This window comes from Meles meles, chromosome 18 (assembly GCF_922984935.1).
Source record: "Meles meles chromosome 18, mMelMel3.1 paternal haplotype, whole genome shotgun sequence".
In the NCBI taxonomy this organism is placed as follows: domain Eukaryota; kingdom Metazoa; phylum Chordata; class Mammalia; order Carnivora; family Mustelidae; genus Meles; species Meles meles.
The window spans coordinates 58,054,575-58,081,226 of NC_060083.1; the positions used below are offsets into that span (position 1 = coordinate 58,054,575).

The following is a 26,652-nucleotide window of genomic DNA, read 5'->3' on the forward strand; positions in this document are numbered from 1 at the left end:
ATGGGATAGACGGACACTAGTCACCCACCAGCTTCAAGAACCTCCATGCAACAAGGTACACTGTATGAAGCCACAGTCCCCAACCCCATGGAACATTCTTCCTTGGTGTTATTTTGGCTCCAAGACACCAAAGACTTAGAGAAACCTGGTAGATGTTTCCTTTGGTTTTCTTCTATGTACTAAGAGATTGGCTTTATGACCTGTGAGGATATTCTCTTTGGTCTCCACCATTCAGAGGATGCACTCACTGGGGTACACTTTGGAGGCCAGTGGAACACTCTGGGCATCCAAGTATCTTGCTTTCTGTCAGGTTGTGCCAGTTTTTAAGGTGTTTGTCATGAGAGGTTCCAGAACTATGAGAACCTTTGTGGTCTCGACCCTCATTGCTTGTTGGTGCTGGAAAGTCTCATTCCAGGAGCACCTAGGCGATGGAGAGGCCTGTGAGTGGAGACATCTCCCACTTTCATGGGAGGCTGAAGACACCATTGCCACTGTGCACCCTCACTGCCTGTGCACTGAAGGGCTCTGCCTTTTTAGTAAAGAAGGAGTAAGGGGAGTAAGTAAAGAAGAGGGGAGTGAGCTTCTGGATTATGGAGGCTGCATTCCGTATGCCCTCTCTGGACCACTCGTGTTTCCTGGGCTCAGTCACTAAAAGGCTTATTCTTTTGTTGCTAATAAGCGATCCCCCTCATCAATGGCCAGATGATGGATCCTTTAAACTACCAACTACATCTTGAAAAACTGTGTATTTTCTAAAGGGCTCTCAGTTGTCCTATTAGTATCATTGCTAGCCTTAAGGACTCCCTTGACAAGATAGAAGAAGTTCAACTTTAAGACAAAAATAAGGATTCACAAGCAGTGTAAATTCCCCTTCCTCTCTTCCTTGTTTCTTTTAGTTTCATTGAGTTTTTCACTGACATTATAGTAGCTTTTTATTTTGTTTTGTTTTGTTTTACTTCTATACGTCACTCAGTCTCATCACAGTAAGTGGATCTTCATGCCCTTCCACTCCCCCACATGGCCCCCACCCACCTCTGCTCTGGGAAGCATTCACTTCTTCACTGGAAGTAAGAGTCTGGTTTCTGGTTTGTCTCTCTCTCTCTCTCTTTTCTTTATTCATTTGTTGTGTTTCCCCTTTTTAAACTCTGGCCTCATGTGCCTGTCTTCACTTCCCTTTCCCTACAAGATTTACAGAGATCACTCTGGACTGATCTCTAGGTTCAAAGCATCCAGGTTGCTCTTATCAATGCTGAAAGCCAGGAAGTGAATTTCACAAAAGCATCGTGGACTGGCAACAAGGTTCACTTTGCTCCTACCTTCCAGGGCTTGGTACTCTGGCCCTGCCAGCCTGAGGAATCCTTATACAATATGTTCACAGGTGTATCCTTGACCCCTGCCTCAAAAAATTCGTGTCCCCTGGACAGCAGCAGGACTTTCAGATTATAAAACCTTTTTACTTCCACTTTGAGAAGGTCCCACCTTTGTAGTTCAAATGTCTCTGGTGATCTGAGTGGCCCAGTGAATAATCAGAACAAAGATTGTCTTCTTGTGAGCTATTGTGCTGATTTCTCTGAAGTGCACATTTAGTTGTTCAGGAAAGGGGCAGTTTTCATTCTCAATGATTCCAAGTCAGAAAGGTGTGAGAAAACTCAAAATGTTAGTGTGGAGACTAACTGCTTTCGGGTGTTAACTAACTAGTTAACTAGCTAGTTAACTAACTAGACTGTTAGGGTGGTGGAAGACACTAGAAGAAACCAGGACCTAGTCACGTTTATAAATGATTACTCTTAAAATCTAGTAGGTACCACAGTGTGTTATTGAAACATCTTTTCTCTCTAGTCACTCTCATTGTTACCAGAGATAAACAAGTTAACATTAATTTCTTTGCAAAATAAATCTAGTTTCCAAAAAAACGTGGCTTGATCACTTACATAAGTGCAGTAAGAATTGCGCTGTATGTTAAAACTGCTTTTTTTCTAAGAGTGTCTCTACATAAGAGGTGTCTGGGTGATTCAGGCAGTTGAGTGACCGGCTCTTGATTTCGGCTAGGTGGAGATATCAGGATTGTGGGATCAAGACCCGCGTTGGGCTCTGGACTCAGGCGGTCTGCTTCTCTCTCTTCCTCTGCTTGACCCCCCGCCCCAAATGAATAAGTAAGTGAATAAATAAATAGATAAAATCTTTAAAAATAATCTCTACATGAAATTTAACAGGGTAGAAGATAGACCGTACCATTTTATTTTACATTCTGTGTACTTTCTAATTTCCCTTTTCTAAAAATCCACAAATAAATATGAAAGTTCACAAATCTGCTCAGTATTTCACTAGATCCCTCTTGCTAAGGAGACGGCAAGTGGTGCACAAAAGAAGAATGTTTCCCTGGGTCAACAGTTAGGTTCACTCGGACACAGTCGGCTCTGATCTCCTAATCCCACACCGGGACATGTCTGCATCCAATGCCTGAGTTCCTCCAGGGTGTGTGTAAAAGACGGAGCTGGTGTACTGAATTAAGAATAAGCTGAACGACCTGCTGAATGGGAGGCAAACGCCACCCACGTGGGTGGGCAGGGAGCTCCCTCCACAGCCAGCCTCCCACTTTGGGGACATGAAACACCCAGGGTCGGTTTAATGGAAGGCACAGTTTCAATACAACCACACAAAGGAAGGAGAGTCACAATGTTTATTGCTTACAACTGTAGGGGAGAGGTGCCCAGTGAGCCTGGGAAGGGCAGTCCTCCATCCCAGACCACGAGCGAGCAGGAGCCCCAGAGCAGGGTGGCAGGTCCTCTTACTTACACCGTGGTCGGGACAGAGGTCACTGATTTTTCATGGGCTCAACTCCAAGTGCTTATTTCAAAATGTGCCTCAAGGAAAGCAAAACAGGAACTTATGGAGGAATTCTAAGATTAGAGCCTTAGCTGAATTCTAGATTTCGGGGGTGAGCAGGGTTGCCCTACTATAAAATGCCTGGGCAGCAACTCATCAGAACAACAGCTGATTGTTCTCAAAACTTGTTTCACTCGCCCCAACTGGCCATGGAGAATGTGCGCTTCTTCTTATCAATGGACAGCTGGTTCTTCCTCAGCTCAGATCTAGTGGTTTGAACAAGGATGCGGCAGCTACTCAAATCCGTGTCCGGACACCATGACTTCACGAAGGTCTCCCAACCCGGGCTGTAGTTACACTGCGTGATCACTTGCAGATGGAAGTAGAAGAAAGGAAACGATGAAGAAAAGAAAAAGTTAATGAATTAGAGAGCAAATATAAAATAGAGAAGATCAAAAAACCCAACAATGGGCTTTTAAACAAAGCAAAATCCTTGCAGGATACTTGTGATGAAAGGAGAGGTCAGAATAATCAATACCAAGAATGAAAACAGGTACATCACACAATATCCTAGGTATAGTAAAAAGAAGGAAAGGCAATAAGAGGATAGGATAATAAAAGGATATCTAGGGGTGCCTGGGTGGCTCAGTGGGTTAAAGCCTCTTCTCAGGTCATGATCCCAGGGTCCTGGCATGGAGCCTTGCATCGAGCTTTCTGCTTGGCAAGGAGCCTGCTTCCCCCTCTTCTCTGCCTGCCTTTCTGCCTACTTGTGATCTCTGTCTGTCAAATAAATAAATAAAATCTTTTTTTTAAAAAAAAGGATATCTAAACAACTATGCCAATAAATTTGAAACTTTAGGGGGAGTAAACCAATTTCTGGCAAAAATAATGTGATATCCTACTGGGCATTTACCCCAAAGATACAGATGTAGTGAAAAGAAGGGCCATCTGTACCCCAATGTTTAGAGCAGCAATGGCCACAGTCGCCAAACTGTGGAAAGAACCAAGATGCCCTTCAATGGACGAATGGGTAAGGAAGATGTGGTCCATATACACGATGGAGTATTATGCCTCCATCAGAAAAGATGAATACCCAACTTGTGTAGCAACATGAACGGGACTGGAAGAGATTATGCTGAGTGAAGTAAGTCAAGCAGAGAGAGTCAATTATCATATGGTCTCACTTATTTGTGGAGCATAACAAAGAACATGGAGGACATGGGGAGATGGAGAGGAGAAGGGAGTTGAGGGAAATTGGAAGGGGAGCTGAACCATGAGAGACTATGGACTCTGAAAAACAACCTGAGGGTTTTGAAGGGACGGGGGGGTGGGAAGTTGGGGAATCAGGTAGTGGGTAATAGGGAGGGCATGTATTGCATGGAGCACTGGGTGTGGTGCAAAAACAATGAATAATGTTACAATGAAACAAAATAAAAAATAATAATGTGATATCCTAAAAGATATTCACAAAAAGAAACAGAAACTTGAATCATCTTGCAGCTATTTCAAAGAATCAAATCCATTATTAAAAACCTCTCCAAGGAGCCCCTGGCTGTCTCGGTGGGCAGAGCGAGTGAACACTGGGTGTGGAGCTTACTTAGAATAAATAAGTGAATGAATGAGTGAATGAAACATCTCCCAAAGGAACCTCCAGACCCTTAGAGCTTCCTGTTGGATATTTGCTAAATATTTAAGGAAGTAACAGTGTCCATCCTAAACAAAAAATTCCAGGACATAGAAAAGGAAGACGCAGTCCCTAATCCATTTAATGAAACTAGCATACTCTTGGTGACAAAATCTGACAAGGGCACTGCAAAAAAGAAAAGTTAGAGACAACAAAATCAGTCTCCAATGTAAATCTCAAAGTCTGCAACACAAAATCAGCAAACTGAATCCAGAGATGTAAGCAAGATGATACACCATTACCAAGTTGGGTTTATCCCAAGAATGCAAAATTGTCTGAACATGAGAAAATCAGTAAGTATAATACACCACGTTGATAGAGTCAAGGAGAAAAATCATGTGATCATTTCACAGATGCAGACAAAGGCATTTGTTAGATTTTAAATAGCCCTTTGACTAGGAAGGCCTTTCTAGACCTTAGCACTCAACCACAGCACCCCGACTGTGCTGAACCTCTTCCCTCTGAGACTGGAATATGGAACAGGGGGTGGGAATAGCCATTATGAAGTCTGGTCCCAAACTCCAGAATGAGCAGGGACACGGGAGCACCAGAGGTCCAGGAAAGCATTGGCAAGAATTGGGGTCTCTGGATCCTGGGGAAGAACGTCCCTTTGGCCCAAGGACTGTAACTGGGACCATCACTTCGATCTCCATGGACAATAGACTCAGGCACTGGGCTGTGCAGAGAAACACCTGCCCAGAAAGGCTGGATCCCATCCTAGAGGAGGTGGCAGGAGCCATGAGAGCATCAAAGAGAAGCCCTCTCCCTCCCAACTCAAGGGATACTTTGGGGTCCTAGAAGAACTCAGGACTCAACCACTTTGTGTGACAGTTCACTCCAAGTGACACAAGTCACTGGAGAGGAACCTCAGGGAGCATCACAGAGCAGGTCCGGAAGACACATCCACACACACACGCACACTCTTACCTGGGTCAATGGTCACTTTAACATCGACCCCAAGGTCCGTTCCAGACTTCTCAATCCCACACCAGTAAGTGTCTGCACTGTTCCACCTGAGGTCCTCCATGGTCACGGTGAATGTGCGTGATTTCCAGTTGTCCTTGATGGACACTCGGTCACCCTTCGTTTCCCGCTCTGATCCGTCGGTTTGAACGAGGATATGGCAGTCACTCCACTTGGCTCCTCGACACCACCACTTATGGTAGGTCTCCCACCCAGGTTCATAGCGACACTGCACGGTCAGGGAGCCCCGCACTGGGCCACTCACTGCACTGGACACTGCTGTGAGGGCAGATGAGCCTGGAAACACAAGCCAGTGTGCTTGTCACACCACACCCTACCCCTTGAGGGCAGAGCCCCAGCCTCCTGCCTCACAAGTAGCCCCAATAAACCCAAGGGCCTGATGAGTTGAGTGACAGTCAAAGAGGGAATACACCTTCCACAAGACAGACCTTCGTCCTTCAAAACTCCACTGGTCAAAGACACCACGGAAGTCACCTAAGAGCACAACTACACCTCAGAGAAACAAGAATGTCCCCACGGAGCAATGGCAGCTTTCGATAATCCACCCCTCCCCCTCCCTGTGGTCCATGTCATCTGGAAGCAAATGACCCCAGCGAAGGCATAGTCCCAGTCCACTTCAGCCTATTGTCCTCGTGCGAGATGTGGGCTCTCTGGTTTCAGACGTTTTCATTTTTCTAGAGTAGCCAGGAATCTGGATTTTGTGTGAAACTCTCAACTTGAAAACACTGGTGACCAGCACATAAACAGAGCAAAGGAATTTCTGTACCTTTGGAATCCTAAGAAACATCTACAAAATTCTCTGGCAAATTCTTGATTGGGACAAATACTTTGATTACTGGAAATTGTTTTCCCCTAAATATGGACTATTCAAGTTCTTTGATAATTCTTGACATTCTTCTAAAGGTTTGGTTCTTTTTTCCCAGAGAGTTGATCTATTCCATGGAGTATGTGTTAGCCTAAAGTCCTCCATTTAGAAAGTATCCTTTAGAATTTAAATGGTCATATCCGTTTTAATTACGGGTTCTGACCGCATGTGCTATGTGATTTTTGTGGATCACACCTGCTGCAGGATGTCGTCCTTCGATTTCTACTCTTCCTACACATTTTTAACATTAAGCCAGTTTTGAGATTAACTTGTGTTACTGTTTTTATTTCCTAAATCATTAATTTCTCATGTGGATAATTTCATTCCTCTTCTTTCCTCCAGACTACCACTTGGGCTCTTTTCCCAGTTTGCTGAGTTAAAGACAGAGACAATTTTCTTCCTCTCTAAAAAGAACTAAAGTGTGTGAAAGGCAAAGAACTTACTTTTGTTGACTGTACAAATTCAGATATAATGCACTTATCATGAATTTGAAGTGTCTACCTCAGCGTTTTTTAGGGTATTCACAAAGATGTGCCAAGAAACCCTGTACCCCTTGTTGTTCCCCATTCCCTCTTCCCTGAAGCCTCTGAAGACCACTAATCTACGTTCTGTCTATGGATTTCTCACTTCACACTTCAGCTGTCCGTGACAGTAAGGCTGCTCTCCCACCTTCCAAATCTCTGGCAGGTGCTTCCAGGGACAAACTCCAGCCCATACAAGGAAGGTGACTGGAGGGAAGGTGATTCTCAAGTTTTGCTCAGGGATGCAGAAGAGGACTTAGGAGGGGCGGTAGTGATATCACCGTCAACAGATGAGCTTACGCTCTCCACCCCTTGATCAATTCTGTCCCTATATTGTTGAGGACTGGATGTTTGTGTTGCCCCACAATTCCTGTGTTGACGTCCTAAGCTCTAACAGGATGGGATGTGATGCTGGGGCCTTTGGGAGGGCATTAGGGCTAGAGGAGGTCATGATGGGGATCTCAGGATGGGACCAGTGCTCTCATGAGAAAAGACACCAGAGAGCCTCTCTGTCTTTCTTTCTCCGTGTCTCTGTCTCTGTTTCTCACTCTCTCTCTGTCTCTCCTTCCCTAAACACAAGGTGGAGGTCACCGTGAGAAGGTGGCTGCCTGAAAACCAGAAAGAGCACTTTCATCACGAACTGAAACCAGCCTGCACCTTGATCTTGGACTCTCCAGCCTTCAAAGTGTGAGAAAAGAAATTTCTCTAGTTCAACCCCCTCAGTCTCTGGTATTTTGCTCTTATGACTCATATGCATTTATAACTCTTTTATGAACTTCCAAGTCCAGAAAATAGTAGCATGCAAGTTTTCCCAGTAAGTGTTGTACATGCCTATCTCTCCCTCAGAGTGTTTTCCTTTTACACATATCATGAAGAAGTCAATGGATGAGCCAATGGCGTCATTTTATTTCCCATGATGTCCTCCTTCCCAGGAGAGACACTGTCTGCATCCTGCCCCAAGCGACGTGATTCTGAAGGATGAGAAGGAACAGCGTTGGGGGGTCAGATGTCCGACCTTACTAGCTCCTGTCTTCTCTGAGCCTCAGGAATCTGCCTCCAAGGATTGGACATCCAGCCCAGAAACAGACACCTTCTAACCTCTGGTCTTCCCTCCTGGTGACAACACTCAGTAAGTCTCAGAGGTTGTGCTTATGACAGTAGACAACCATCTGGTCATTGTCATCCAGAGCAGAGACTCGGGCAGCCTGACGCGCGGGACTGAACGAGTCTTCAGAGAGCCTGTCACGCCCTGCTTTTCTGCTGGTCCTCCTCCCCCTACTCGAGCTCTTCAGAAGAGAAGGTCTCAACTTTAGCTACAAGTCAAGATCACTGCACAGGCCTTTAAATGATCCAGATGTCTGAACCCACCTTGACTGAATGGGTCTCGGCTGGAGCCTGAGCTTCTGAGCTCCTTCAACGTGCCTCAGGAATTGACGTCACATATGTATGTATATATTTGTGTAAGTTTACGTCTGTCTCTCATCTACCCACCCACCCGCCCATCCATCCATCATCCAGTATGGGTCTATCCATCTGTCTGCCAGGAATGGCAAACAGTACCCTAAAAACAAGCACTGTATTGCTTATTTTTGCTTTCTTTCCCCAACACCTAACTTAGAACCTATCAGGAAAAAATCATTTTTTTTAATAAGAAAAGGTCTGGATGAGTTAAAGTCCCTGCCATTTCCCCCAGGACAGACCCGGTGTGTTTCCCGCCCAGCTCTGCAAGTGCTATGTCCTGAAGCACCCAGCCCACTCACCTTGGACGATGGGAAGGAAGAGAACCAAGAGCAGCCACATAGCCTGCTTCCTGGGTTGCCTACCCGGTGCTCAGCTAATACCCGCTGCCCTCCAGGGACTGGAACTGAGCTCAGAGGCAAAATGCCTTCTATTTCTCTAATCGTTCTTTTAGAGTTCTCTCTACTTCCCTAATTTCTTATTCAGTTCCTTCCTAATTTATTTAATTAGGAGAAAGACAGTGTCCTCCTTTAGGAGCCTATGGTGATATGATTTGTCTCAATGATCTGGGAGAGCAAAGTGTCCCACTGCCCAGAATGGCATTTGCCAGGATGCATGAGGAGCTGGGAAGCCTGCTGTCAGCAACTAGGGCACACAGTGCAACAGGGCCCAGACACCTGACCCTCAGAGTGTGGGTCCAAGGAAGTGATGGACACACATTGGGTTTGCATGTGGGCAAGAACGCAGTGCTCAGGGCTTACATGCAGCCTTGCTGGACACACAGCCCCATCTTTAGCCTCTTTCTGCGCAGCCCACCTGGGTGCATCCCAGACCACCCCTCTCTTCCTGGACCCTGGTCCAGCCCTGAGCCTGACCCTCAGACCCCTTCCTCTTAGGCTTCCCCCCAAGGTCCTGATTACCTCTGAGAGAGGTGCCATGGGGAGATCTTAAGGAAAGAGAAGTGAGGCCTTTTCCCATCAGCCTCATTCTGCCCTAGGCACTTCCTCAGCCAGCTGTTGGCGTATGTCCCCTAACTGTGGACTAAGACCTCTTCTCAGCCCCACACCGCTTATGCTAATGCCCTCCGAAGGGATTTTCCCACAAGGGTCTCCTCATCCTTCACATGTCCTCTCCTCCCTCTGTCCTCTGTCCCCTTTTCCTAACCTCTCTGAGACAATTCTGCTGTCTCCTTTTTTCTTTTACGTTTTCCACTTTTGTGAGGTACTTCGACCTCTTGGGAGGATTTGGTTGGGTTTTGTGTTTTTTTGCTCTCTCTTCCAATCTTTGGGTGAAATGTTTAGTTTAGGAATTATATTTTCTGTTCAAAAGTTCCTTTTTGCTTTCTGCTTGCTGATGTTTTCAAAACTCTCCTCACGCTGTGGTCATGTGTTGGTTTGGTCTGGTGTGGTTTGGTCCTTCTCTTTTATATCCCAAACATGTCTTAAGGACAGATCGCTGTTGGTTATCTGACTGTAATGGAGAATGAGCCAGAACGTAGCCGATCAGGGCTCTGAGTATGTGTGGAACAGGGGTGTCGGAATGTGCCAAATTCTTTAAGCTTCCATTCCTCCTTGAACTATAAGCTATGTTTTCATAGGACAAGCCTGAGGGATCTTCTAAATTCCAGCATCCTCTCTAGCTGCCTTGGATTCCCCGAATATTTCATGAAGTTCAAGAACCTCCTGAGGATGGGAGTGTTTGTTTCTTGATCTAGGTGCTGATTGCAATATACTGAGCTGTGCACTTCTGATGTGTGCACTTTCTGTGGAATTTGATCCCTCCGATGAAAAGGTTTCAGATTTTACCATGAATCTCTCCAAGCCATTACACCTGTGCTTACTTAATCCTTTAAATAGCTCCCTTAATGGGTCCCTTGGTGACTCAGTCGGCCAACGGGCCAACTCTTGGTTTAGGCTCAGGTCGTGATCTCAGGGTCCTGAGATGGAGCAGGAGTCTGGCTCTGACCCCAGTCCACAACCTCCTTGAGGATTCTCTCTCCCTTTCCCTCTGGCTCTCCTCCAGCTCTCCCCCCACCATCAAACAAATCTTCTTTTTAAAAAAAAATAGCTACCTGAATGGTCCTTTGTGTGCTTCTAGCATAATTAATTATTTCGGTATTGGTGGCCATTCACCATGTTTCCCGTATTTGCCGTCGCAAATCTACACTGCAGGATTGCAAATCCGGTCAAATGATGGCATCACATGCCACAAACCTCTTTCCCTGACATCAGGTAAGAACCCAGACAGATTAATTTCAGCAGTTCTCCGAGCATTCTGCAAAATGAACCCGAGCAGGAGATTGGGGAAGGAAACCAGACCAAGAATAAGAGCAACACAGCTGTGAGTTTTCTCGTCATGTTTCCTTCTCTAACCTCCTGCCTGAGCATGAACCCTGCGGCTCAGAGCCTGAAAGTGCACCCTCAGCAGGAACCCTAAGAGCTCAGGATGAGCAGAGAAAAGAAGCCCTAGAGAAGAGGAGTCAGATTCCAGGAGTTTTCTTGGGGTTTATGTTTTCTTTCCCTCCCACCAGGTCCCCAGCAAGACTCGGGACAGGAGCTGCAATTCCACCTGCAGCCGCTGGGGGCCGATAGCTGGAACGCGGAAGGAGGAGAGTCCTGGCTGCCCAGAACAGTTAGGGTCCCAGACCCTGGAGGGGAAATCACCACTGCCTCTTCTCTCCCTTAGTTCTCCTTCTGCTTGGTCCTGGAAGAAACCCCAATCGCAGGAAGTACGCGGCAGACTGGGGAGAGAAGAGCCTCAGCTTGCCAAGCTTCCCAGCCAAGGGACCAGGAAGGGGCGGGTGGAAGCTCTGAAAGCTGGGAGGTTGGGCCTTAGGGAGTCGGACAAGAGGAAGCCCCTGAAGAAAGTGACCCTAGACCTCCCAGGCTTGCGCCCCAGCTGTGCACACCTGATCAGTCCCTGGAAGGAATACCCACTTTAAGAGCTTGGGGAAGACCTTCCCCGGTCACAAACTGGCCACCGGAGGGCGCACGCGGGGGCCCCTCCGGGGAGCACCTGCAGAGCTCCAGAAAGCTGAACGCGAGCACGTGGGAACCACAGTCCACAGAAGCCACAACAGCACTTGAAGTCTAACCTCACCAGCGGGTCGGCCTGCCATTAGAGGAACGGAAGTCTTCGTTAAAGACCATTCCGGCGAGGGGCTAGCATTGCTTTGTATGTAGTGGTGGTTTCCTGAAATGATGTGTGTGTGAAACGCATAGAACTGAACACCACCCCAAAACTGAACTATATGTAAAGTTTGAGAAGTAGTGAAAAGAAGAAAAACGTTTCAGACTGTGAACGATAAGCGGTTGCGGTTTATTCTACCAAATTACACCTCAGTAAAACTTGAGAAAGACGGGGTGGGAGGGAAAGGTTTGAGGGGAGACCAGAGTTCCTGCCCCCGAACCCTTCATAAATTATTTGTCTCAGACAGAAACCCCAGGTTTCACTGGGACCCCTAATGGCAGGAGAAGGCTCAGTCTTCACAAGTGAACACAGAGGTCTAGGGCCTGAAGACGCACACCACCACCGCCGCCCCCTGCCCCAGAAGATGGGCGACTTTGGCATGAAGAGAAAATTTTGCCCCTCCTTTAACCACATAGAGGAATCTCAACGGCAGAATGTTTGCAGAATAATAGTTACTTCCAGGGATGAATTTTATCTGAGTGACCCAACTACATGGCAGGGGAAACTTTTGTTTACCAAACATTTACTTGTATTCTTCTTCCTGTGAATTTTTTTCCTCTTTGGAGTCCCAAGCCCCTTCCCTTTTCTCTTAACTCTAGATGACTTTTGTACCCCATTATATCTGACTGCCATGTCTGCATGGATTCCCCACACTTAAGCTATTAAATTTGATTTTCTCCTGTTGATCTGTCTCATGATGACTTGATTCTAGATCCAGCTAGAAGGACTTTGAATGGGAGAGGAACTCAGACAACCCAAGTATGCGATGGGACATTTTTGCTCCCTGACACTTGGTGTAGTCAGCAGATTACTTTAACTAGCAGGACACCGCTCCCCCCCGACACTGCTGCATCTGGGACATTCTTGGGACATCTGGCAGAGAGACAGCAGAAGGTAAGATTTCTCGCCATGTCAGACTCCTGGAATCTCTATCTGCACAGGCTGGCAGAACCAGAGAGATCAGGGTCCTTTGTCTCCCTCTCAGTTTAGATCAGCAAGTCGTGGAACTAGTTTCTTGGGCTGAGTGATCCTTTGGTTCAATTTGGTTGACTACTCTTTGGTTACCGAGGCATTTCATTCCAGACATGGTCTCTCTTTTCCTCGCTCTATGTCATTGTTGTTTGTCATCTGTTGGAAAGGGACATCTTGGAAGGCAATGTTGCAAAATTCGGGGACACAAGTAGATCACTTAAAACCTGTTAGATCACTCACCACCTCAAGAAGATTCCCATGATAGGATGAGATGGTCATGGAATGGGATAGACAGACACTAGTCACCCACCAGCCTTAAGAAAACCATAACATTTTAAGAAAATCATGGCAGCAGTGGCCACCGTCGCCAAACTGTGGAGAGAACCAAGATGCCCTTCAACGGATGAATGGATAAAGAAAATATGGTCCATATATACAATGGAGTATTATGCCTCCATCAGAATGGTTGAATACCCAACTTTTGTATCAACATGGACAGAACTGGAAGAGATGATGCTGAGTGAAATAAGTCAAGCAGAGAAAGTCAATTTTCATATGGTTTCACTTACTTGTGGAGCATAAGGAATACCATGGAGGACATTGGGAGATGGAGAGAAGAAGTGAGTTGAGGGTTATCAGAGGCGGAGACAAACCATGAGAGACTGTGGACTCTGAGAGATAAACTGAGGGTTTTGGAGGAGGGAGGTGGGGAGTGGGGTGAGCGTGGTTGTGGGTATTGGGGAGGGCATGTATTGCATGGAGCACTAGGAGTGATGCACAAACAATGAATTTTGGAACACTGGAAAAAAGTAATAAAATTCAAAAAAGAACAAAAAGAAAATCTCTATTCAGCAAGGTATATTCTATACAACCCACTCTCCCCAACCCCATGGAACATTCTTCCTTGGTGTTATTTTGGCTCCAAGACACCAAAGACTTAGAGAAACCTGGTAGATGTTTCCTTTGGTTTTCTTCTATGTACTAAGAGATTGGCTTTATGACCTGTGAGGATATTCTCTTTGGTCTCCACCATTCAGAGGATGCACTCACTGGGGTACACGTTGGAGGCCAGTGGAACACTCTGGGCATCCAAGTCTCTTGCTGTCTGTCAGGTCGTGCCATTCTCAAGGTGTTTGTCATGAGAGGTTCCAATACCATGAGAACCTTTGTGGTCTCGACCCTCATTGCTTGTTGGTGCTGGAAAGTCTCATTCCAGGAGCACTTAGGTGATGTCACAGGGGAGAGGCCTGTGAGTGGAGACATCTCCCACTTTCATGGGAGGCTGAAGACACCATTGCCACTGTGCACCCTCACTGCCTGTGCACTGAAGGGCTCTGCCTTTTTAGTAAAGAAGGAGTAAGAGGAGTAAGTAAAGGAGAAGAGGGGAGTGGGCTTCTGGATCATGGAGGCTGCATTCCGTATGCTTTCTCTGGACCACTCGTGTTTCCTGGGCTCAGTCCCTAAAAGGCTTATTGGTTTGTTGCTAATAAGCGATCCCCTTCATCAATGGCCAGATGATGGATCCTTTAAACTACCAACTACATCTTGGAAAACTGTGTATTTTCTAAAGGGCTCTCAGTTGTCCTATTAGTATCATTGCTAGCCTTAAGGACTCCCTTGACAAGATAGAAGAAGTTCAACTTTAAGACAAAAATAAGGATTCCCGGGGCACCTAGGTGGCTCAGTGGGCTAAGCCTCTGCCTTGAGCTCAGGTCATGATCTCAGGCTCCTGGGATCGAGCCCCACATCGGGCTCTCCGCTCAGCGGGGAGCCTGCTTCTTCCTCTCTCTACGTGCCTCTCTGCTTACTTGTGATCTCTGTCAAGTGAATAAATAATTAAAAAAAAAATAAGGATTCCCAAGCAGTGTAAATTCCCCTTCCTCTCTTCCTTGTTTCTTTTAGTTTCATTGAGTTTTTCACTGACATTATAGTAGTGTTTTGTTTTGTTTTACTTCTACACGTCACTCAGTCTCATCACAGTAAGTGGACTCTTCATGCCCTTCCCCTGCCCCACAGGACTCCTGCCCACCTCCCCTCTAGGAAGCATTCACTTCTTCACTGAAGTAAGAGTCTGTTTCTGGTTTCTCTCTCTCGCTCTCTCGCTCTCTCTCTTTCTTTATTCATTTGTTGTGTTTCCCCTTTTTAAACTGGCCCCATGTGCCTGTCTTCACTTCCCTTTCCCTACAAGATTTACAGAGATCACTCTGGACTGATCTCTAGGTTCAAAGCATCCAGGTTGTTCCTATCAATGCTGAAAGCCAAAAAGTGAATTTCACAAGAGCATCGTAGACTGGCAACAAGGTTCACTTTGCTCCTACCTTCCAGGGCTTGGTCCTCAGGCCCTGCCAGCCTCAGGAATTCTTATGCAATATGTTCACAGGTGTAGCCTCGACCCCTGCCACAAAAAAATTGTGTCCTCTGGACAGCAGCAGGGCTTTTAAGTTATAAAGCCTTTTTACTTCCACTTTGAGAAGGTCCAACCAAATTTAGAGAGGGATTACAAAGATTATTTGACTAGATTTACAACCTTCTCTTCACAGAGGAAAAAATGACCAAAACTTCTTCTGTGTCCTCTCACAAATGATCAGTTGAAGGCCAATATTCAGGTGTAATAGAGCCAAACTTATATTGTGTATCCAGAAAAAAAGGCTTCTGTTAAAATGCTTTAGACAGACTTCACAAAGGTAGAAATCTTTTGGCTTCCATTTTAGGTAAATTCTCCCTGATTTAAAGAAGCCAATTTAGTTAACAAGATGGGGCAGTGGCTTGATATGCGGACTATAATCAGGTCTTTGAGGAATGAGAAACAACTGTCCTTCTTGTAGAAATCGCTACAAAAGGAGGACTACAGCTCTAGAAACAAGTTAAAGCTCCCTTCTAGCTCTCTCAACTCCCAAACCTTGCCTATTACTCTCAAAATGTTTCTGAATATTATAAAAGATCAGGGAAGGGGTACCTGAGTGGCCCATGAGTTAAGCGTCTGCCTTCCGCTGAGGTCATGATCCTGGTGTCCTGGGATGGAACCTGGTGTGGGACTCCCTGCTCAGTGGGAGTCTGGTTTTCCCTCCCCCTCTGCCTCACTCTACTCCTGCTCTCTCTCCTGCTTGCTCTCTCTCAAAGATATAAATAAAATCCTTAGAAGTGACTAACTAAATAAATAATCAGGATATTGGAGGAAAATGTTCTGAATTTTCTTAATGGAAATTTTATACACCAATAAACCCTGAAACTCAAGAAAAACTATTTTTTTCATGCTTGGTCCCATGAAATCATAAATCTCATGATATTTTTGAAATGTGAACACAGCCCACAATCTCCTGAGACTGAAAAGAAAGGGAAAAAGAGGGGAAAGAGATTAAGGTAAACTTAGGACAAAGTTTTTAGTGAAAATAAATAAATAAATAACCGAGGAAAGTATTTTCAAATTGTGCCTATAATGCCCTCTTCACAAATATAGGTGTAAACAAAATTAAGATTTTATGTGCATCTTGTCCATGTATTGTGTGTGTGTGTGTGTGTGTGTGTGTGTATGTTGTAAATGTGAGATATTTTCTCTACCAATGGGAGGTGTTGTTAAAAATAATTTTCAAGGAGCACCTGGGTGGCTCAGTGGGTTAAGCCTCTGCCTTCGGCTCAGGTCATGATCTCAGGGTCCTGGGATCGAGCCCTGCATCTGACTTTCTGCTCAGCAGAGAGCCTGCTTTCCCCCCTCTCTCTACCTGCCTCTCTGCCTACTTGTGATCTGTCTGTCAACTAAATAAATAAAATCTTTTAAAAAAATTTTTTTCAAAAGAGCTCTATTTAGTTAGTTTGAGGTCAAGCACTCCTAAGCACTGGGCATTCTATACTCAGAAAGGTAAAAACTCACTCAAATGTTTTTCAGGTTCACACAATCTGGGAAAATATTCAGTAAAGCTAATTTAAGTTTGTTGGTTTATTTAAAATGGATATGTCTTTAGAGTTATCACCATTAAATATAAAACTTTTATTCCGCTTCTGTCTACTAAAAGTCAAATAAGTTCCTGGAATCTCTGTTGCAAACTGACCAAGAGAAAAAGAAACCTTACAATAGTTGTTGATTTTAACCGAATGAAAAAAAGAAAAAGACATTAAAAAAAAAAGAAAAAGAAAAAGACATAAATGTTGGGGGGAAAGAAAATAAGAAAATAACGTGAGGCCGGTTATTTCAAGAGGAAGCATTTAGGACAAAATCTAACTGTAAAAAAAAAAAAAAAGTTCTAGAAGGTTTACAAAGAAAGGATCTTTGGAAAGAAATTTTATGTGTGGCCAATACTGGTTAAGATTGTGATACGTTTAAATGAGTAAATGAGTTTTAACATCAAAAGTTCAATGGTGCAAAGTTTTTGTTTTGTCTTTGTTAAAAGTACAGTTTTCTTGAACTATTGGTCTGCTCTCCATAAGAAATTCTAAGCAAAACTTTTTGGGGGGCGCCTGGGTGGCTCAGTTGTTAAGCGTCTACCTTTGGCTCGGGTCATGATCCCAGGGTGCTGGGATCGAGCCCCACTTCAGGCTCCCTGCTTCTCCCTCTCCCAGTCCCCCTGCCTGTGTTTCCTCTCTCGGTGTGTCTCTCTCTGTCAAATAAAAAAGTGAAAGCTTTTTAAAAAAAAACTTTTTCTTTATCACTTCAGTTATCTGCCTAAAAAAACATGATTCTAGTTGACAAAATAATTTCTTCTGTTTATCACATCTTTGATTGCTTAAGAAAACTGAGTCTTAGTATGAAGGGAGTTACATTTCACTCACAATGGTGTCATTTTCTGTGTTTGCCTTAAGTATCTTGTATTGTCACTTCAGTTAAAAGGATGATTAAACATTGTTTCATAATGATTTGTTAACCTATTCAAACATTCAAACAATTTTGATATTTTGTGACATACTTCCCAAAATCAAATTCTAAAATAAAGTCCTTTGACCACAGTCTGGGTGTTCCAAAGAGCCCATGGAACATTTCAGAAATTTTGTGACGTTAAACTAAAAAGTCTTATTTGGTACCTTACCTTCTATGGGAGGCATTGCCAAAGAAGTGATACAAATTTATGTAGATAAACTCTTAAAATACATGTCTTAAAAGTTATATGAAACTCTTAGAAATCTGATGTCTCGGTGTGATATTAACTCAAAATTGAGGAGGGTTGGGGGTTAGGCGAGCCTGGTGGTGGGTATTAAGGAGGGCACGTATTGCGTGGAGCACTGGGTGTGGTGCACAAACAAAGAATCTTGGAACACTGAACAGTTTTCTTGGAACACTGAAAAAATAAGAAATAAAGAAATAAATGTTGTGTGTCACAGAAATAACCAGGTTTCCTTGTTGGCTGCGCTAGAAGAACCCTAAGCAGATCTCCAGCCTTGACCATTTCTAAGTCTTTGCTCATTTACGGACAGTCACACTCACACTCAGATGCCTTGGTAAATGTGCAGGTGTGCTTCCTTTTCCATGAGATTCGTGGGAGAAACTCTGAGAACAAGTTTCTGATAACCTTAGGACCATAAATCTGAACTCAGTGAAAATATCCAGAAGTACTACAAAAACTGGATTCAAGCAGAATGAGAATTAATAACACGACTCTGAACAACTCGAGAATGATGAGACTCTTTGTGACTTTTTGTTTGAAACGTTGTTACTTTTTTAATGCTTTGTTTTTGCAGATGTAAGGAAACTTTGTCTCCTAAGCTGACTTAGAGCAATTTGTAAGATATCCCTTTGTGAACAAGTGGAAACATTTCCCTTTGCTCTTCAACTGAACCCTCTAAATTTCTGGAACTATCAGTGAGTATTCTTTACTTTTTATGGCAATCTTTTTATTTGCCTCGGTTCAATAAATCTGTATATTATCGTGACAGGACACATTAGGATTTTATCTATTTATTCGACAGAGAGAGATCACAATTAGGCAGAGAGGCAGGGAGAGAGAGAGAGAGGAGGGACAGGACACATTAGAAGTATGGAAGTCTGCTCTACCGCCTGCCTTTAGAGCTCAGAACCTGGCTTAACATTTCCTCCCATCATTATTCATGGTCTTCTTTTTGATTCCATAGAAACGCCTCTTATTTAACACCTGATGACTTACGCCATAGGCCTGCAGTTGTGAATCCAGCGGCATCACTGTCTTCTGAAATGAGTCTGCCTAAACCGACCTATTGTCGGGACTAATACACTGGTTCAATGAGAAAAAACATCCTACCGGTGCAACTTTTAATGTGTGAAACTTCAGAGAGATTTAAATTTAAATTTAATCTGAGCAACTCATCTATCTGGCAGAGGAAACGGAACATTTGCCTGCCAAAGATTTACTTGTTTTCGTCTTCCTGTGAATTTATTTCCTTCCTTTTGAAGTCCCAAACCCCGACCCCCTTCTCTTAATTCAGGTGGACATTCAAACCCATTGTGCCTGACTCTCATGTTTCTGTGCATTCCCCATACATATACTATTAACTTGTTTTTCTCCTATTAATTTGTCTCGTTTCAAGTTGATTCTTAGTCCAGCTAGAAGGATCTTGAAGGGGACAGGAACTCTCATTCCCCTTCCCTCCTGGCACCTGGCCCATATACCTTCTCTTACTTCTGCCGGTAAGTCTTTGGCTGCTACATCTCCAAGAACTCCTTCCCAGCAAGGCCTTTCGTGGGTAGCAGGTGCCAGGAAGGAGACCCCCATGGGTTTTGTTTTAGGAAGGTTAGTCTGTGGGGTCAGGTGGAGAGGGACATCCTGGACCCATGAACCCAGTGTTGGGACAAATTGACTTTAGGAATAAAGGTGACAAGAAATTGCATTTTGAGCACATTGGAGTAGCTAACATAGTAGACAGCTCTACAAAGACACCAGGAGCCAATGGAAGTCCGGACCTGGGCTGGGGCTGGGGGTGGCAGGAAGTGGGTGTGCACAGACTGGAGGTGGTGCTGGAGACTGGGGCAGGGACTCTCCTGAAAAGGTCACCAGGGACAGACTCCAGGGGCTGCTGAGCGAGGGCCCAGAGCAAGGAGAGGCTATACCTCATCACGTCAACAATACTATCCAAAGACTGGCACTGCCTTTCTCCTAATAAGGAAATTAGGAAGTAACTGAAGAAAAAAAAATTAAGGGAAATAGATGACAGAAACTAAAAAGGATTAATTTAGAGAGAACGGAGGCAGGTGGCCTCTGAGCTCAGTTCCAGTTCCCGGAGGCCATTGGACATCAGCTGAGCGCCAGGGAGACAACCCAGGCAGGCAGGACATGTGGCCGCTCCCGGTTCTGTTCCTTCTCATCATCCAAGGTGAGTGGGGCTGGGGCTTCAGGAGGGAGCACCTGCACGGCAGGGGCAGGACACAGACAGGGTCCATCCCAGGGTAAAGGGCAGGCAGGGCCTTTCACTCATCTGGACACTCAATCTCTTAAAAATAATTTTTTTTTAAGTTTTGTTACCTGACAGGTATTACGTTGGTGTTGGGGGAAATAAGAAAGTAAACGACGTAAACAGCATCTGTTTTCTAGGACCGTGTTTGTCAGCCTTTTCAGACAGAGATAGCCAGACAGGTGATGGATGGACGCATGGTAGACGGTAGAGGTAGATGCACACACACGCGTAAACGCGTGAGTTCCTGACCAACATTGAGGGAGCCAGAAACTCAGTTTCCGGTGGAAATCCACCCACTCAAAATGGGGTTCAAGTATCTGGATCATTTAAAAGCTTGCACAACTGACCTTGACTTATTCCTAGAGCCTGGATCTTCTCTTCTGAAGAGCTCAGATACAGGGAGGAGGCCAGGCAGCAAAACCAGGGTGACAGGCTCTCTGAAGACTTGCTCAGTCCCACCCATCAGGCTGCCCGAGTCTTGGTCTGGATGAGCCAAAGACCAGACCACCATCCAGTGTTGTAAGCGCAACAACGGAGACAGGGACAAATGCTCTGATGGCACCAGGAGCCACCCAGTTGGCTGCAGAATCGTAGACCCCATAGAAGAGACACTGTTTGAGCCAAGCCTTGAAAGATGAATATGAGGGGTTGATTGCCTTCAAGCAGAGAAGAGAGAATATTTCAGGCAGAGGGAACCGCTTGTGCAAAACTATGGAGACTCAGAAGAGCAAGGTGTGAGGTAAAATAACAAGCAATCATGTGTGTGGGGGGTGGTTGTGTGTGTGAACACGTGAGTGTGTCTTCTTAGTCCAATGCCATGTGCCCATTCAAAGGGTGAGGTGAGGGTTTTTAGTTGTTTAGGGGTTAGAGTGTCAGGGGGTGCGTGGGGAAGGACCCTCTGTCTCAGCATCTCTGGGATTCAGAAGTACACCACGGGCTGCTGTGTGGGCGCTGCTGGGGAGAGTTGTTGGCAGTGTATGCAAGAGGGGTCGGTGGTCAGTAGGTGTCAGCTGAGCAGAGGCCCCCGTATTGGCCAAAGGGGACATCCGAGAGAGGGGACAGCAAAAGTTATACTGCAGGGGATCAAGGGACAAGTTGGGATGTGGCGATTAGACAGAGAGCGGAGGTCCTGGTCCATCTTCAGGGCAGCGCCAGATGCCCCAGAAACATCCAGACCAGCCCAGGGCTCAAGAGAAGACGAGACAAATGTCGGGTATCTGTCTTCTAGGCTACTTCTCCAAATGCCAGGACGGGGTGGTGAGAGGCAGAGCAACGGGCACACTGACCACACACTGTGTGTATGGCCCAGGATGGGAATCTTACAAGAAGTGGTGGTGCCGTGGAGAAAACTGGATTTCCTGCAAGATCCTTGTAAAAACCACCGGGTCAGAGCAACTGGTGAAGAAGGGCCGAGCATCCATCCAGGACAATAAAAGCCAACGCAAATTCACCATGACTTTGGAGGATCTCCGGTACGACGATGCAGGCACCTACTGGTGTGGGATTGAGAGAAGTGGCACAGACCTGGGGTTCAAATTTGCTGTGATTATTGACCCAGGTATGTATTACCCTGCTCTGATCTGGGCCCTGGTACCCCCCAAAAGATTCCAGGACTGTTCCTCTGTCTTCTCTATGGATGGAGCAGAGTCTCTTAACATGCCCGAGAATACACATGTGTGTTTGTTTGTGTAACTGTGTGCATGTGCAAGCAAGTATGGGGGGGGCACCAAGAGTCTGGGAAAGACTGGAAGAAAGAGCGAGCCCCCATCTCTGCATGTCTCCGCCGGCTCTCCCCAGAGGCAGCCGAGAAGCAGAGACTCGGCTGGGACAGACTTGTCCAGGGAAGGCAGCTCCTCTTTCCCTAGTCACATCATCCCCTTGCAGCCCCAGGCTGAGTGGGGCCTTGTCAGGTGTGCAGGGAGAAGTGGGTGCTAGAAAGCCGTGATCTTGATGGTCTCAGCTGCAGGACAAGAGACCCTCTCCCTGCCCTCTCCTCCTCCTCCTCTCTCCTCTGGCAACAGAAGCACAAAGGAGCAAGGGACTCTGAACCCATTTCTGGGAGAAGGAAAGGCAGACTCCAGCAGAGTACAGGGACCCCATCTCTGGCTGCCTCTGAGTCCCCCGTAACTGCCCCAGGGGAACTAGGACCTCCCTGAAGACAGGCCTGGAAAGGGTGTCAGTCTGTAGCCCCCCCCAAACACAGCCCCACTTCTGGATCCCTCAGTCTTGTCCCCAACATACAGACACACTGACTAAATGGGAAATACATCTGCTACTCATTAGTCTCCTCACACTTAGCATATGCAAATCTGGTGTGTGAATGTGGGCAGTGGACAGCTACGCTGGTGTAGAATGTTCCAGAGATTAACTGAAAAAGACAACAAAGGTGAGTGGCTGTGTACAGGAGTGCAGGAGGAACTGGGGCCAGAGACATGGAGTCTGGACCCTCCAACCAGACAAGCCTTCGCTGGCAGGACTGGTGCAGAAAGAAAGGCCCCAGGGAAGTAGGCAGGACCAAGGGGACAACAGGGGCTCTGGGCTCTGGACAGCTGCAGGAGACGGAGGACCCTGGGCCAGTCAGCTCCTGGATCATAGCGCTTCAGGGCAGGGGGCCTACAGCCTGCTTCGGGCAAGGCTGAGACTCAGAGAAGAGCTGATTGAAAGCTCCAGGGGTGGGGACGTGGCTCTCGGACACGCTCAGCGATGCCAAATAGGACACGGAGATTGAGCTGATTGTAATTGCTACAGAGCTCCCCACCCCCACACACCTCCCACGGTGGTGAACTGGTGTTTCCCTGCAAATGACATAATTGCAAGTTTGGAATGAGAAACCAAAAAGATGCAAGAGCAGACCAATGTGCCTGAGCCATGTCCCTAAGACAGAAGCTTCTCCACCCTGGGGGTGCGGAGGGGAGAAGGCCATCGGAGCCACCTGCGTCCTCTCACAACCTTGCTCTGCTCTGTGTGTTTAGAACCGGATGCAACAGACTCTCCCAAGCCTGTGCCAAGCACCACACCAGCCAGTTGGGACTCCTCACCTCCGTTTACCCAGGGCACCAACAGCAGCCAGCCCGTGACTCCGACCAACCCCATCAGCAGGTGAGCAGGGCATTAAAGGATGGGGCTTTCCACGACTGCCCTGTGACCACTCCCCGCGGGACAATCTATCAGGGAACCCCCCTTGGACCCACTGATGTTTCCTGGGAGGGGAGAATCAGCAAGGTCTGTCCTGACCCCCATCCTTTATACCTCTGAGCACGTAAAGAACTCCCCACTCCCCATGAGGAAACTAACTAATTGCTTCAGCTGGGCTGCAGGAGAGAAGGCTCCGTCTGGTCTCCTCCTGATCTGCCTCCCAACCCACAAGAACCTCAAAGAGATGTAGCTGGTTCCAGCCTCAAGTATGCCAGAGGGAAATGCTCTGTATTCTTTTCCTGTGGCTTCTAGAACAAATCACCACCAACCTGGTGGCTTAAGACAAATAGTTTTGTGACCTTATGGTCCTGGAGATCCGAGGTCTGTAATGAGTCTCCCTGGGCTAAAGTCAAGGTGTTGGCAGGGATGGTTCCTTGTGGAGGCTCTAAGGGTGAAGCCCTTCCTTATCTTTTCCAGCATCTAGAGACCCAGCACCCCCTGGCTTGGGGACCCTTCCATCCTCACAGCCAGCAGTGGTGGTCGAGTCCTCCTCACACCACCTTACTGGGACACTGGCTGTCCCCTGTCCTTATACTTTTAAACATGCTGGTGATGACGTAAGGCCCACCCGTAACCCAGGATAATCTCCCCATCTCAAGGTCAGCTGGTTGGCAATCAACTCTATCTGCACCATGAAATTCCCCCTTGCTATGCTATGTAACCTAACACATTCACAGATCTGAGGGTTAGGACATCTCTGAGGGGTGGTGTTATTCTGCCTACAGCTGGATACAGGCGGGCACCTGTTCCATGGATCAGCCCTGCCTTCCCCAAGTGCTAGGGAAATGCTGGGAAGGAGGGGGAAGCTGGGATTCCTGCTTTCTCACATTCCCAACATGGCAGAGAGGCTGGGCCACCAACCTGAAATGCTCACTCGAAGAAGCGTCCAAAGACAGCCAGTTAGCTCTTTCATCAGAGGGCAAACTCAATGTCTCAGTTTCACCCCATCAGAGACCAGGGTGAAGGTGCATTCCGTCCCTGGGTCCCGCCTCCCAGAAACACCGTCCACCAGCTCCTTTCCAGCTCTAGTCCAAGTTCTTTTCCTTCTCCAGGACCCTATTCTTTGGAACCTGGCCCCTGTAGACAGTTTGTTCAGTCAGTCCTCTGAATGAGGAAAGCACTTGGCCCATGCTTGATGATGAGCTTCTGTCCTGCTGGTGACTGTTGGAGATCAGTTGTTCTGTTGAGTGGATGTAGTTGAGTGGATGAGTTGAGTAGAGGATGTAGGACTTTTTAGAGGCCAAGAGACCAAGGAGCATGGGAGGAAGCCTGCAGAGTGGAGAGACAGGATAGCATCCCCAAACAGATTGGAACTTAGGAAAAGAACACAGTGCCTTTAAGGATATTTTAAGGAAAGGCAAAGCAGCATGGCCCTCTCTCCAGAAAACCCCCTGTGAAATCCACATGACCCACCATGCTCAAGGCAGGACGAAGGACAGAGCAGGGCTGGCCTGCAGGGGGTCCTGGTCCTGCTTGTGGAGGAAGACTTGACGTCAAGGGTGAGGGATCCAGACTCTTGGATACTGAGAGGGACCACCAAGGCAACACATATCAGCAAGGCCCATCATCCATCTAGAACCCCATCCACTATACAGGATGTATGAGCGTACACCCCATACCATGGGGGGTGCAAAGCTGGGAGAGACCCCTCCCCGGAGAACCCTGAAGGTTAATAAATAGGTGGACAGGGGTGGGGGAATATTCCTCTGCTACAAAGAGGTAATATTAGATCAGAGATGGAAATGTGGGCAGAATTGACACAAGGCAGGACACAAGTAGGATGAGAAAGACAGGCAAAGGCAAACCCTTCAGCTTGGCTGACCTGCAGGGGAGGTGGAGGGAATTGTGGGAGAGGAGCCAAAAAGCAGGATGAAATCAGGGGCAGTTCCTCAAAAATCTCCAAACAAACAAAAGCCCAGGGTCAGACGGCTTCCCAGGGGAATTCTACCAAACATTTAAAGAAGAATTAATTCCTATTCTCCTGAAACTGTTCCAAAAAATAGAACGATGTGGATGGAAGTAGAGGGTATTATGCTGAGTGAAATAAGTCAATCGGAGAAAGACAACTATCATATGATCTCCCTGATATGAGGACGTGGAGAAGCAACGTGGGGGGTGTAGGAGGTAGGAAAAGAATAAATGAAACAGGATGGGATCAGGAGGGAGACAAATCATAAGAGACTCTTAATCTCCCAAAACAAACGGAGGGCTGCCGGGGGAAGGGGGTAGGGAGAGGGTGGTGGGGTTATGGACACTGGGGAGGGTATGTGCTATGGTGAGTGCTGTGAAGTGTGTAAACCTGGTGATTCACAGACCTGTACCCCTGGGGATAAAAATACATTATATGTTTATAAAAAAATGAAAAAATAATTTTCAAAAAAGATAGAAATCAGGGGTAGAGGTGCTGACCCCAGGCTAAGCCTGCAGGGAGACCGGAAAGGCTTACCTCGGTTGGGCAGCTTGGCTGTGCCCTCAGAGGGGCTTCTGAGCAGGGACCAAGGCTTGCTTGTCCTGCAGGTCTGGGCTCAGGCGTCAGGTCAGGGAGGAAGGGGCTGGGGTTGTCCCCGAAGAGGGAGCTCACTGCTGTCACCCTGTTCCCTGCACAGGGCCCTGCTGTGCAACCTTCAGTTTGTGCTCTTGACCTTTGTGAAGGTGCCCAGGCTTGGAGTCCTGCTGTGGACTGTGGCGGGGCTGAGCCGGAGTCGGGGGGACCCAGGGAGAGAATAGAGTCCGCCTGAACAGGAGAACCACAGCTCCCATGACATTGACACTCCTGTACCCTCTGACCTCTGAGCAGGGATCGGGCAGCGGTGCAGCTCCAAGAGAGATCTGATCCCTGTTAGGTGGGGGCTCCTCTCGTCCTGACCTCAGGCGTAAGGCTCCCTCCTCCCTCCCTCCCTCCCTGCTCCGCACAGGTCGGGGAAGATGGCCTCCTCTGTAGCCGCCAAGAAGCCTCCTGTGTGGACCCTCCTGCTGCCTCTTTTCCTTGTGACCCTGGAGGGGCTCTGCCGAAGATGATGGACCATGGCAGCCTTCAGGACTCTGGCCAATGATGGGTTTTAAAATTCCCAGCCAACCAGTAACCATAAAACCAGAATTAAACCAAAAAGCTTGAGAGGGCTGCACATGGCCAGAGACCCCTGAAGGGCCAGGAGTGCAGCTTCCTGCCGATTCCACCTGCTGCCGCCTCGGTGCCTCCTGGAGTTAGAGTCGCCCGAACAGCAGATGGAAGCCAAGGTTGGACCATCTCCGACCCACATCCCATCTGTTCACTCCATACCTTTGCTATTAAATCTATGGCTTTTCCTGGGCTCCTTCGAGATTATTTCACTGGGACACTATTTCAGTCTTTTATATGTGAGAGTAAGACCCGCCCATCCTAGAGGGTCCGAAGTGAGTCTAAACCCAACCCTAGAGTCACAATGTGTCCAGCAGCTGGGAGGTGGGAGACAATAGAAGGGAGAGACCTGGATGATGCCTTTTAATCCCCTCCCAGAGTTCCCAGTGAGGGCTCCCTTCCTATAGATGGGAAATTTCACTGATGGCCAGGAGTGGATAAAGAAAAGTATAGGGACTTGTGTTTGAAGTTATTTTCTGTGTTTGTG

At 46.9% G+C, this 26,652-nt stretch overlaps 2 protein-coding genes across 6 annotated transcripts in view; one reads left to right on the forward strand and one right to left on the reverse strand.

Moving 5' to 3' along the window:
- Positions 1–26,340, forward strand: part of LOC123928782 (CMRF35-like molecule 7) — a 51,304-nt gene extending 24,964 nt beyond the window's left edge. For 2 of the 5 annotated variants that reach the window (XM_045983785.1, XM_045983788.1), the window contains 2 exons: positions 22,825–22,951; positions 25,963–26,340. In XM_045983785.1, coding sequence (XP_045839741.1) covers positions 22,825–22,951; positions 25,963–26,065 — 230 coding nt within the window. In that variant the 3' untranslated portion in view covers positions 26,066–26,340. Of the gene's footprint in view, positions 1–19,501; positions 19,772–21,080; positions 21,411–22,824; positions 22,952–25,962 lie in introns of those variants that run through there. The other 3 variants (XM_045983784.1, XM_045983786.1, XM_045983787.1) reach the window with 3 other exon arrangements.
- On the reverse strand, positions 2,639–8,759 carry LOC123928783 (CMRF35-like molecule 1). The gene is made up of 3 exons (XM_045983789.1): positions 8,641–8,759; positions 5,438–5,770; positions 2,639–3,195 (listed from the first exon to the last, which is right to left on the reverse strand). The coding sequence occupies exons 1-3, from the start codon at positions 8,678–8,680 to the stop codon at positions 3,017–3,019; spliced, it is 552 nt and encodes a 183-aa protein (XP_045839745.1). The 5' UTR covers positions 8,681–8,759; the 3' UTR covers positions 2,639–3,016.
- Positions 26,341–26,652: the final 312 nt, after the last annotated feature.

What these genes read in the sequence shown, in the direction of transcription:
- LOC123928783 (XM_045983789.1), bottom strand. Translation starts at nt 8,680, where the DNA reads ATGTGGCTGCTCTTGGTTCTCTTCCTTCCCATCGTCCAAG. An exon ending in CTTCCTTCCCATCGTCCAAG is followed by an intron (nt 5,771 to 8,640) that starts GTGAGTGGGCTG and finishes TTGTGTTTCCAG; the next exon opens with GCTCATCTGCCCTCACAGCA. An exon ending in TAAAGTGACCATTGACCCAG is followed by an intron (nt 3,196 to 5,437) that starts GTAAGAGTGTGC and finishes TCCATCTGCAAG; the next exon opens with TGATCACGCAGTGTAACTAC.